Here is a 12,803-nt window from a genome sequence, read left to right as displayed (position 1 = left end):
CAACAAAACCCTGTAGTCTAGACGTACCCTTGGTGTCCCACTAGCTGAGCCTGTTGACCATCAATGTGCTACAAGACTGATCTATGGAGCTGGGACACAGTTATAGCAACTAATAGATAAAAGTTCTGTTAAAATAAAATCTTAATTCAAGATACATGGTATAATTGGGGATCATTCTTGTTAGTAAGGAGCGTTATGCAGTCTCCCTCTCACTTTCCTCTCCTTATAATGAACAAATCAATATTTACACTATTCAGGCTATTTCCAAACTCCCAGGGGAGATAACAGTTTTCAAAATAAGAATAACCATTGGCATGGTTATGAAACTCTTGTGTTGCCTCTGTAAATAAATACCAGGACAATGAGAAGCTAAGAGGTGTGTGGAATTTTCAGCCTCAGACATAATAAATAGGTTTGCTGAAGCTCCAGTCATAGTACTCAGGATTCTGAAATGCTGCACAGCCCATCAACAGCACAGCTCAGACCACCATGAAGTACAGCAGATATCTCAGGATATCTCTCAGGGTATGTCTACACTGCAGAGTTTTTAGGGAAAAGCGGTCGTTTTTCTGAAAAAACTACACTTACATCCACATTGCTATTGAGTTCTTTTGGTAGAAAGTCAAAAGAACAGAGGGACTTTTCCAACAGTGGTAAACCTCTTTCTACGAGGAAGAAGCCTTTTTCCAAAAAAGCTTTTTAGGAAAAAGGCGTGTGTGGACACGGATGACAGTGTTTTTTCGAAAGAAGAATCCTCAAGGAAAAAGCACGGGTGCCCTGGTGGCCGCTCCATGCACAGTAATCAGAACTGAAATGCAAGATAGCATCCAATGTATGTGGACACTATCTTTCGAAAAAGCACATCATTTTTTCGTTGCGCTTTTGCTGTGTAGACGTTCTCTTTCAAATAATGTTTTTCTGGACAATCTCTTCCAGAAAAGCTTCTTCTGAAAGAAGCTTGCAGTCTAGATGTAGCCTCAGTTAGAGTAGCATAGAATCTACTCCACTGAGTTTGATACAGTGCCATCAGAATATTCCTTTTGCCTCTTTACTTTAGGAGAATTCCCAAAGAGATAATAAAATTTATTCAGTGTGTTGCTCAATCAGCTTTTTAACACCTGGCTCCCTAAGGTTTTGGTATTCCTCTTTAAAGTCTACATCTCCTATATCAAATATCAAACTGTTTTCTATGCAGACACCAGTAAAAATTCAAGAAAGTGCATTATCACCTACGACCGTTATTTTAATACGCACACCTATTAAAATACACATCACCCATTATGCAAAACTTCCATAGACAATTTTATGAAAATCCTGGGTTTCTTTCCTAATATTTGATTGGATAAAATTTGAACAGAGAGAGGAAGATGAACAGAGACATTTATGAATGATGACAACTTAGTCTATTTTAAATATTTTTTTTCCTTCTGAGCAGTGCCTAATTTGTAATGAAAGGGGTTCCAGGGCTCTAGCAATTATTTTTATTTTCATAACTGATGTGTCAAGCCCAGAGGTACTGGGGCTACAAACTGCCAAGCCCAGAGGTGCTGAAGCTATGAGTAACTAAGTCTAGAAGTGCTCGGCTTCAGCCCTGGAAAATGCTGGCACAAATTAAGCACTGCTTCTGAACATTGGTATTATTGGATATTAGAAACAGATCTAAGCTACAAAATTTGGATCAAAATCTGGATCTAGATTTCAACCATTCTAAAGGTAAAGACCTGAAGGTTTGTTTCAAGGCATTTGTTATTGTACATAAATATAGACTGTGAATTCACTATGAAGGATAGAACAACTCAGGTGATCCCAAATATACATAGCTTTACCATCAATCTGATTCCTGCTCTATATTCTCCGATTTATTGAGCTCACTAATTCCATTAAGGTAAAATAAATCAAACTTACCTTAAGTATAATTCAGGGAATCATAATTATTAAAATAGTAAAACCCTCCTCCTGTAACTGACATTAAGGATCACATTTTAATCTTATTATTTCCTTTCTTCTCTTTTTTTTTTGTCTTTTTCTTTGCAATAAGTACACCTTTAATTTTGGTCATTTAGATATCTAAGTACAGATTTGTAAATGATCACGTATTTGCGTATCTTAATGATGTCCAAAGATTGTGCATAGTTGGAGTGGAGCCTTGCAAAACCTAATCCTCTTTTCTCTGTATTTTTTTGAAATACTCTGCATCCCATTTGTGTCTTGAAACTTGTCGGGTGAGGAAAGGGAGAAGGGATTTCCTGGCTATCTTGTCGAAACTTGAGCCCACTTTTCTCTGTCTAAATCCCTACATTTGTTTAAAGATATTTAAATGTGACATGTCAGATTTTATATAGCTGCCTTTGGAGCTGACCTACTTTGAGTACAAGTAATGAGAACTCATCAGTTTGGACCCAACACCAAATTAGGGCCTGATTTTCACAACTATGTAACTCTTATTGGCTTCAATGGAGTTACTATACTGAGGCTCAATCTACACTAGCACTTTTATCAGCAAAACAGTTTTTGGTCCAGCCTGACAAAAAGTTTCATAAACAAAAGCACCAGTGTGTCCGTAGTGTAGACATAACTTTAGTCGAGTGTAAGTGTGAGGAGAGTGAGATTCTGTGTTTTAATCACTCACGCAAAGTGAACAGTGCACAGGATGACTAAAAACCAACAATGCAGAAATTAAAAAAATGGAAAGGTGCAATGTCTCAAGGGCAAACAAACATCTTTCGAATGGAAGTCTCTTGACAGAATAGCTTGACTAGCAATACCAGTTACTATCAGATTAATATAACCACTTTTAAAAATATTGTTTAGAGAATAAAAATAGGCATAACACTCAAACACAAAGGCTACGTCTACATTGGCCCCTTTTCCGGAAGGGGCATGGTAATTTTTAAAAACGCAATAGGGAAATGCACGGGGGATTTAAATATCCCCCCGGGCATTTAAATAAAAATGTCCGCCGCTTTTTTCCGGCTTTTAGAAAAGCCGGAAAAGAGCGTCTACACTGGCCCCAATCCTCCGGAAAAAAAGTCCTTTTCCGGAGGATCTTATTCCTACTTTGAATAGGAAATGTACCTTTGAGTAGGAATAAGATCCTCCGGAGTAATCTGAAATGTACCTTTGAAGTAGGAATAAGATCCTCCGGAAAAGGGCTTTTTTTCCGGAGGATCGGGGCCAGTGTAGACGCTCTTTTCCGGCTTTTCTAAAAGCCGGAAAAAAGCGGCGGACATTTTTATTTAAATGCCGCGGGGGATATTTAAATCCCCTGCGCATTTCCCTATTGCGATTTCAAAAATTACCATGCCCCTTCCGGAAAAGGGGCCAATGTAGACGAGCCCAAACTGTCTCCATGAACATTCCAGATTTTGGTGTTTATGATAAAAATTGGGGTTTTTTTTCACTTAATTTTTTTCACAAAATCTTTCTGCTCCTCCTTTCCTACATAGACCAAACTTCCCAACTAGACTTCGGGTATGTCTACACTGCATGCTTATTTCTAAATAAGCTATTCTGGAAGAAATACTCCAAATTAGATTTTTTCAAAATAGGACATCTACACTACAGCGAAGCCTCAAAATTAGTCCAGGGCAGGTTTCCCTAATGTGGACATGCTACCTTAATTTAGAGGGCCAGGAGGCATTGGGGGAGTAATTAGTCTGAATGGCCCTGGAGAGGAGCTATTTCGAAATAGCAGCAGTGGAACATCCACACTACTGCTATTCTGAAATAGCTATTTTGAAATAGGCATTATTCCTCATTGAATAAGGTTTACAGAAGTCGGAATATTTCAAACTTATTTCAGAACAACAGAATTACTGTGTAGACACTCACATTGTTATTTTGGAATAAAGGCTGGTATTCCAAAATAACGCTGCTGTGTAGATGCACCCTTCATATCCCATGATTCACTATGACTGTCATGATGTATGCAACTTCTCTTCTCACCCTGAAGGGAGATACTGGTGTATTGGAGATGTAGTCTGAACAGAAAACCTGGCCTGCAGAGGAGAATAGGACCATGAGACATCTAAAGTACAGTTCCTATAAAGCACTGTTGTGGCATTTCAAAACTGCAATATATGTTTTTGGAAGAAATATTTATGATTTTGATTCTTCACCAAAAACATGATTACAGGAAAAAAAGTCTCATTTCCCCAAACAGCTCTAATTTGAATCCCTCCACTTTTGTGGACATTGAATATATCATGCTAATTCCCACCAACACTTTTGGATATTAGGAAAAACTATTTTACTAGGAGGGTGCTGAAGTACTGGAATGGGTTCCCTATGGAGGTGGTGGAATCTCCATCCCTAGAGGTTTTTAAGTCCTGGGTTGACAAAGCCCTGGCTTTGATTTAGTTGGGATTGGTCCTGCTTTGGGCAGGGGGGTGGACTTGATGACCTCCTGAGGTCTCTTCCAACCCTATGATTCTATGAGTCTTTGTTCTTTGATAGTTCATTTGTTAGCACACATCAAAAAAGCATGAGACACTTTAGAGATTACTGTCGGTATCTGCTGAAAAGATGCCCATGCAGCAATGACAAGGGGATGGGTGTTATACTTATGGCCTTAGCAACTTTGGGACCGCTGTTTGGAGAACCTCACAGGTCACTGACAGGCACATTGTCCTCACTGTCATGAACAGTCACTTTCCTCATTGATTTAAATTAAAAAAAAATACCCAAGAACTTCCCCAAGCTGTTTCCTATATGAAAAGAGTAATCTGAAATGTACTAAGATCCTGATTCACTGTCCATTGAGGTCCTTCTATTGAATTCAGAGGAGGCATAGAATCACTTCCACAGACTACATAAAGCATTTGTTTTTACTCCAGTGGTATGAAACTGCTGGATGGAAATTGTTATTCATTGCAATGCGGCATTTTATGACCTTAAATAAACAGACAAGGTCTGATTCTCATTTACACAAAAGCCCTTTGACTTTGCTAGGGTGTAGCAAGGGCCTGAAAAGTTGGAGTTTAAGACTCTAATGTGGGGTGGAGGGCAATAAGCGGGAGGCAGCACAGCAGGGTTAGTGCTTATCAGGCTGCCAATGCTTTATTTACCTGCACGTCCACCGGTACAGTCACTTGCAGCTCCTAGTGGCTGCAGATAGCCATTTCCAGCCAATGGAAGCTACGGGAAGCAGCATGGGGCACGACACCACTTCTCACACCTCCCATTGGCTGAGAACAATGGGAATGGCAAGCAGCCGTACCTGCAGATATGCTGGTAAATAAAGTGCCGGTGGCCTACTAGGGGCTAACCCTGGCAAACTGCATCTGGCTCACAGGCTGCTTATTGCCCACTCCTGCTGTACTACTGACACAGATTCAGCTAATACTTCATAAAGCAAAAAGTTGAAATAACAATGATTTGTTTGGATAAATGGTCAGGCAATGCATTGTAATGTTGTTTGTATTTGATTTTACCTTCTGCATCGGTTAACCCCACTCCTGACTGCTTTACTGATTCTTGTCCATTCTGGCTCATCTTCCCTCTGTTGAAAAAAGCAGTTTTGTAGCCGTCAGTGAAGCCTTGAACACAAGACACCAAAGCACAAAGAAATCCTCAAACAGCTGATTAGAACTGTCCAAAAAGAGAAGAAACAATCCCATCCTGATTTCCCTCGAAGGCACGGAACATTTTTTTCGTACATAACGGAAAGGGCAATAACTTTGCAGAAATGTGATTAGATATGCAGAAGTGTTGGTCTCCCATTGTAAACTGGAAAAGTCATTTCAGAAATGCTATCTGTCTGCTTGTCGATCTTTTGCACAAACTTGTAATCACATCTTTGGATAGCTTGTTCCTCCTCTCTCTATAGTCTGCTATGGGAAAGGTGAAATAAATAACACAGGGCCAGATTATAAGCATTAGTCCATGTATTCTAATATATCACAGCTCTTGGCCATTGCACCCACATTGGTCGAAGGATATTAGGGAGACAAGATGGGTGAGGTAATGTTTTTTATTGGAGCAATTTCTGTTGGCGAGAGAAAGAAGCTTTCAAGTTTACACAAAGCTCTTCTTCAGGACTGGGAAATGCACTGAGCCTCACAGCTAAATACAGGCTTGAACAGATTGTTTAGCATGAGTAGTTAATACATTTTTTCAAGGGATCATTCAAGGTGAAGTAGCCCATTAACACCTCTCCAGTCATAGGGAAGAAAAGAGGGGAAAAGGCCCCAACAGCAACATTGTAGGTGAAATCAGGCAATCAGGACATTCTCAAAAATATAAGACAAAACAACATCTCCTATGTGTGAACACTCTTCACAAAATGATCACTTAATATCTGATCTCCGAGTCCTCGTCCTGAAAGGAAGCCTGTAGGGAAACCTAAAATCCTAGACACTAAAAATCATGGCTTGAATACAGAGACTGGATTTATGGTTTATTACAGTATTAATAACACACAAATCCCTGCTCCTGCAGCTTTTTCCCCTGTAACACTGTAACCGGCCAGGTGTTAATGGGCCTCTTCATCTTTATGGTCCTTTAACATAGATGTTATAACTACTTATAGTACCTTACAGACTAACAAAAATATATAGTACCATGAACTTGCATGGGCAAACCCCACTTCATCAGATGATGAGTTGAAGTAGAAACTACAGAAACCAAGTTATTTATCATCATCTCCCTTCATGCCCGCTGGCATATAGGTCAGCAACAAAGATCCTCCACTTCTGTCTGTCTCTGGCCAGCCTTTCAATAGTGCCCCAACTGTAATTCATGCTCTTCATTTCTACTTCAGTGGTCCAGCGCCACATTGCCTTGGGTCATCCTCATTTCTGCTTCCCTTCAGGGGTCCAGTGCACAGCAGTCTTTGTGATGGAGCTTCCATCTTTCCTGAGCAGGTGCCCAATCCATCTCCAACATCTTTTCATAATGATGGTAGCCATGTCATCTTGTTTGCACCACTCAAGCAGGTCCTAATTTGAAATTATTCTTGGCCAAAAAATACGGAGGATCCTCCAAAGACTTCTGGTGTGAAAAGTAGACAATTTATCGAGGTCATACTCTGTCATCTGCCAGCATTCTGATCCATATAACAGTGTTGATAAAATACAGCTCTGATAAAACTTCAGTTTAGTATGGATGCTGTACTGTGATGACTTCCATAGAGCATTCAGACTCATGAAGATATTTCTGGCTTTACTGAGTCTGTTCTAGATATTGCTTCTGATGCCTCCATCTTGCCTGATAATACTACCCAAGTTTGTAAAGCTCTCTGTGATAGGTAGGTAGTGGACATCGATCTTAACTGATGCTGGTGCCTTAGGGTGCTTTAGTCTGACCTGTTTCCCGAAGGTGCAGAATCGAGTTGTCTTCTCTTGCATATGACGATGCGTATGGGAGAGCAGCACAAGGTCATCAACAAAATCAAGGTCCTCTAATGTGGAGAAGTTATTTATAACAGAGGAAAAAAAAGGCGTCTGTCAAAGTTGAACTGGTGCCAATAAGGCTAATTAAGTGGGTTAGCATTGGTCCTACAGGATGCCTTTGTTATAAATAACCTGGTTTCTGTTATTTCTGCTCTAGCTCATCATCTGATGAAATGGGTTTTGCCCACGAAACCTCATGATACTATATATATATATATATTTCTTTATTTTATTTGTTAGTCTCAAAGGTGGCTCAGGTCTATTTGTCGTTTTTAAAGTTAACATAGCTACCCCTCTGAGACTTTATAACTACTTATGTGGAACAATCTCTTTCACCTTGTATTTAGCTGTGGGACTCTTAGCATATTTCCAAGATTTGCAGAAGAGCTCTGTGTAAATATAACAGCCTGTCTCTCTCACTAACAGAAATTGGTCCAGTAAAAAACACAAAACAAAAGGAAAAAAAAACCTCCCACCTTGTCTCTCTAAATTCTTGGTCACATCATTCATGAGTCAATCCTCTTAGACCATAAAGGGTATACGATTGCTATGATTTGTAAGGTAAGACAAATATTTGCACAATCACTCTAATAACTGTTGTGACACTACAGTTCAGGTTGGGAAGATTCCTTGATACTCTCTGGGTATGAGAAACAACTCATCATTGAGACACTAGCACTAATCACATCTGTTATGTCTGATCTTGACAGCTACCCGGTGTGATTAAAATTCCTTTGATTCATAAGTAGAGTTCTTTCCTCTGTTCATTTGGTTTATATATGGGCCTGGTTGTTATCAATATTACATAGGTGTGACAGAGGTTAGTGTCTGGCCTTGTCTTGTTTATTTCAACATACTCCACTTCTCTACAAACAAACTTTGAGGCATGATTACCATCCTCCACAAAATAAATTTTGCAAGTTTGAACTGACACTTCTAGGTTACAATTGGAAGACTATACTATGTACCATGATAGAGATTTAGCGCCAGATCATCAACTGGAGTAAACTGGCATTGTTCCATAACACTGCAGTCAAATGGAGATGTGTTGACCAACACTACCTGTGAATGAGGCTCTTAAGTTACACACTTTAGTTGCAACTTAAATTGTCCATCTCTGTGATAAAATAAAAAAAAATCTGATGGAAAAAAAATACTAAACTTTTTTTATTTCAGTTTAATTGCCTAGCAAAGGTGGGTTTTTTTTTTTTTAAAAAAAAGGGTGAACTTAATTATGGAGCATGGCAAATACACTGTAGGGATTATGAGTACTCAGGTTCAGGTTCTATGCAATTTCTTTAATCATTTCCCATTCCAGTTTAGTAGCATTTTACACTCACTTTACATTGATAGAAAAATCTGCACAATGCACTGGGCAATGAAGAATCTGGCCCTCATTCTGGAGCACAGTTTGGTATGGGGGATATTGGCAGTTTTCTGACATTTCATACAAGTTCTGGCATTTTGATGAGAGATAAACACACACAAAAAAGAAAAGACCCCACCAAATGAAGTCACTTTATAAAGTGCTTTCTTCTATTGTCATTTATTTATTATTTTCCCTTGACACTTGTAACAATATCTAACATCTACAATGACATGCTTCTGGTTAGCTAACTCATCAAATAATCCCCATAGTATCACCGTTTATTTTTTTTTCTCAGCTAGATATTTAAGTGGCCAGCAGCATGAAATAAGAGTGGTTTAAAACTCAGGCTTTCCTGGCACACCATGACATTGTATTTTATCTTCAGGAACCATTATAAACTAATTATGCATATGGGTTGTAAAATACAATTAAAACTAATTTTTGCTCCCCTGAAGTACAATTTGTCTTAATCTGCAGCAAGAGTGAATGAAAGATTCAATAAAAAATTAATCAGATGGAACTTTATAGCCTGAGCTAATTCTTCCTTCCCTCCGCCCCTGCCAGTTGCTGAAGGGAAAACTTAAAAATAAGATTGATAGCTCTTTTTCTTTTTAGCATCTAATAGGTTACAGTCATTTGCTATTACACTGCATTGCAACAAGGGACATGCACTTTGGAATGTCACAAACTATACAGGACAAATTGGTTTTATTTCTTTTATAAATTCAAGAACCCTTAGAATATTTGCTCCAATCTTTCGCGGATCAGATTTCAGGATTGCAGAGCAAGAACCAACCATAGTGTGTTAGGAAAAGGCATGTAGGAAAGGAAGATTGACATGAAAAAGTTCATTAGACAGTGCAGTTCCAGCACAACATTGGGCTGAGAGTACTGCCACAGGCCAAAGTGTGGATCTAACTTAGGCCTTGTCTACATTGGAACATTTTATCACCAAAATGTTGCCTTTTGTTGACAAAACAGTGAGAGCATACACACTACAATGCAACAATGCCCAGTTCTGGAGATAAAAACCTTCCAGCCCTGCAAGAGACTTTTGAGTTTTCCTCTCCCTTTATTGTTGGCAAAGCCAGTGTGGACTCTGTTGTTTGTTTTATGGAGAGAACTGGCTTTTGCTAGTATCCTACAATGCCTGCCCTGATGCTGGGCTCAATGTTTTGTGATTTCTGCTGTCCTGCAAGCATGCACCCCTCCCCTTTCAAAGCTCTGGGAAGTATCTGACAGCTGATTGAGCTGCTCCATTTGGGGAACAAAGAACAAATCATTGGAATTCTTCTGTTCTGCCCTGAACTAGAAAGACAGCAGTAGGCGGACTGCTGCTACAGGGGGAGAGCTGGAGAGACTGCCGTGCTGCTTTGACATTCCTCAGCACGAAGAGCTCACAGAGCTACCAGGGAATCACAAGAAGTACAGGAATCAGCTCTGCCTTCCCACATTACTTTGTTCTTATCTGTGGACAGGATGCTAGTAATGGGTCCATGAAATGTCGACAATGGGGGGCAGAAAAACTGGTTTGACTATATTTCACTTTTGGTGACCTTTGCATGTTGACAGCCCTTTTGTCACCATACCTTCTCAGTGTAGACAAAGCCTTAGAAACATGAGTCAAAGTCACAGCTGGAGGAAATCAGAGTTTCTTTATAGAAGTGAGGTCCTCAGCATCCACATTCCTCTCTAAGGGTATGTCTACACTACCCCGCTAGTTCGAACTAGCGGGGTAATGTATGCATACCGCACTTGCTAATGAAGCCCGGGATTTGAATTTCCCGGGCTTCATTAGCATAAGCGGGGAGCCGCCATTTTTAAATCCCCGCTGCTTCGAACCCCGTGTAGCGCGGCTACACGGGGCTCGAACTAGGTAGTTCGGACTAGGGTCCTATTCCGAACTACCGGTACTCCTCGTGAAACGAGGTGTACCGGTAGTTCGGAATAGGCACCCTAGTCCGAACTACCTAGTTCGAGCCCCGTGTAGCCGCGCTACACGGGGTTCGAAGCAGCGGGGATTTAAAAATGGCGGCTCCCCGCTTATGCTAATGAAGCCCGGGAAATTCAAATCCCGGTCTTCATTAGCAAGTGCGGTATGCATACATTACCCCGCTAGTTCGAACTAGCGGGGTAGTGTAGACATACCCTAACACTGGCTAGCAGTTAGGTCTCAGACTGCCCCAAGTTTTGTACTCCCCTCTGCATAACATGAGAAGTGGGAGAGGAATTATCTGGCATGATACGAGGAGCATAACTAGATGCAATCGATAAGATTAACAATGATAAAGCTTAGTGTTCTAAAATCAGGATAAACGTCTTAATAGTGAAAGTTGTTAGACTGTGGAGAAATCCTGTATTGTCAAGAGAAAGGACTTGATGTAGAAATCTTCCTCAAACTGCTATGATAATGCAGACATGGGGCTGAACCAAATATCTACATTCAAATTCCTAAACTTTGAGAGCTTTGGATTCAGATCTAGATCTGAATTTTGCTGTTAGTCCCTATGTCTAGAATGGGATGAAAATAAAAACCCAAATTGAACATCCTCAAATGTGGCAAAAGTTCTGTTCTCCCTCAGCACTTTGTGTCTCAAGCCCATTCTACTAATGTACATGAAACAGGATAAAGAGGAGATTGCTACTGGATTAGAACAATTCATTTGTGCTGCAGAGTCAGAGGTGGAGTGGGATTCAACATTTGTAATTGTGTACAGTGGAAAATGCAATTACAGACTCTGATGAGAGTCCTATCTAGTTAAATGCTATTAGCTTGTTATATTGCATAACACGAGTCTTGGGATGAAATGACAGATCAGGAACTCTGAGGCCTTAACATGCTGTACATAGTACATCAGGAGAAGAGAGTGTATTAAGGAAAAAACCTTACATTCTTGGAATGGGAAACAGATTGTTCTCCCCTGTGGTGCTGCTGCTTCCTTCACTATCCATGCTATATCCACTGCCAAAACTACTGGCTGAGGAGCCAGTGGAGACAGAGCTTTCTGCTGGGCGGTGGTTGGTAGGCCTTGCTGTATAGAGCAGGAATAACAGGTTACAAAGAAGCATGTAAGACACAAATATGAACAGTGCTAAGAATGTGCTATTGATCACAATTACATGCTGCAAACATTTTTAAATTCTACTTTACTTCCTATTCATTTGACAAAGTGAGTAGGATAGTTCTATGATGAGAATACCAATGGACCTTCCTGTTGTTCTGAATGAAACATTCCTTCATTGCATTTGATGACTTTTGATACAGTGCAGGGAAGCCAAAAGGAAATATCACCAATATACAACCTGTTCACATAAATTGTGAACAGAAACAACCTCATCTTCAAACATCATACCATTGCATTTCTCAACTGCTTCTTAATATCTTTTGTAACCATATTGTATGCCTTGAGTTGTTAAGCACAGCCCTTAGAGGTTTAGCACCAATTTACCAAATTGCTATTTCCCAGACTAATTTCATTTGGTCTGCTCTAAAGAAATTATTTTTACTTTAGAGGATTTATTTTGGTTTATTAATTTGACATGTCAAATGAATTAATTGCCCTGCATTTGGCAGCAAGTTGAGAAATATACACAGACCACATTGTGACACTACACTTAATAGAAGAACAATGAACAATATCTGTTCACACACTGAATAACACAATTGCCCAGGAAAAATAAATATAGTGATTTTTTCTAGAAAAGATAGCTATGGATGACACTTTACACTTATTTTAATAGAACAAATATAATGCTGAGGAGAGAGACATATGTGCTAAAAGCTCTCACTTTGGGTACATCTACACAGGAGTGTTATTTTGGAATAACTGATGTTATTTCAAAACAACACAGTTTGCGTCTACACTACATGCAATTATTTTGAGCTGGAGGACTTCTTAATCTGACTCCTGTAACCCTCATTTTATGAGGAGTAAGGGAAGTCGGAGGAAGAATGCTTTTCCTCAAACTTCCTGCTATATAGACAGCGCCAAAAGCCAAAATAAGCTATTTTGACTTAAGCTATGCAATTGATGTAGGTGAAG

At 39.7% G+C, this 12,803-nt stretch overlaps 1 protein-coding gene across 1 annotated transcript in view; it reads right to left on the bottom strand.

Annotated features, from left to right (window-relative positions):
* Window positions 1-12,803, bottom strand: part of PCLO (piccolo presynaptic cytomatrix protein) — a 501,171-nt gene that overhangs the window by 56,579 nt on the left and 431,789 nt on the right. The window contains exons 22-23 of the mRNA XM_089778439.1: window positions 11,651-11,792; window positions 5,433-5,500 (exon numbers count right to left, since the gene is read on the bottom strand). Coding sequence (XP_089634565.1) covers window positions 5,433-5,500; window positions 11,651-11,792 — 210 coding nt within the window. The remainder of the gene's footprint in view (window positions 1-5,432; window positions 5,501-11,650; window positions 11,793-12,803) is intronic.

The sequence above is a fragment of the Pelodiscus sinensis genome, chromosome 1, assembly GCF_052426305.1.
Source record: "Pelodiscus sinensis isolate ZL-2025 chromosome 1, ASM5242630v1, whole genome shotgun sequence".
Classification (NCBI taxonomy): domain Eukaryota; kingdom Metazoa; phylum Chordata; order Testudines; family Trionychidae; genus Pelodiscus; species Pelodiscus sinensis.
Note: the sequence above shows the minus strand (reverse complement) of the source record. Positions and strands in the feature narration are given on the sequence as shown.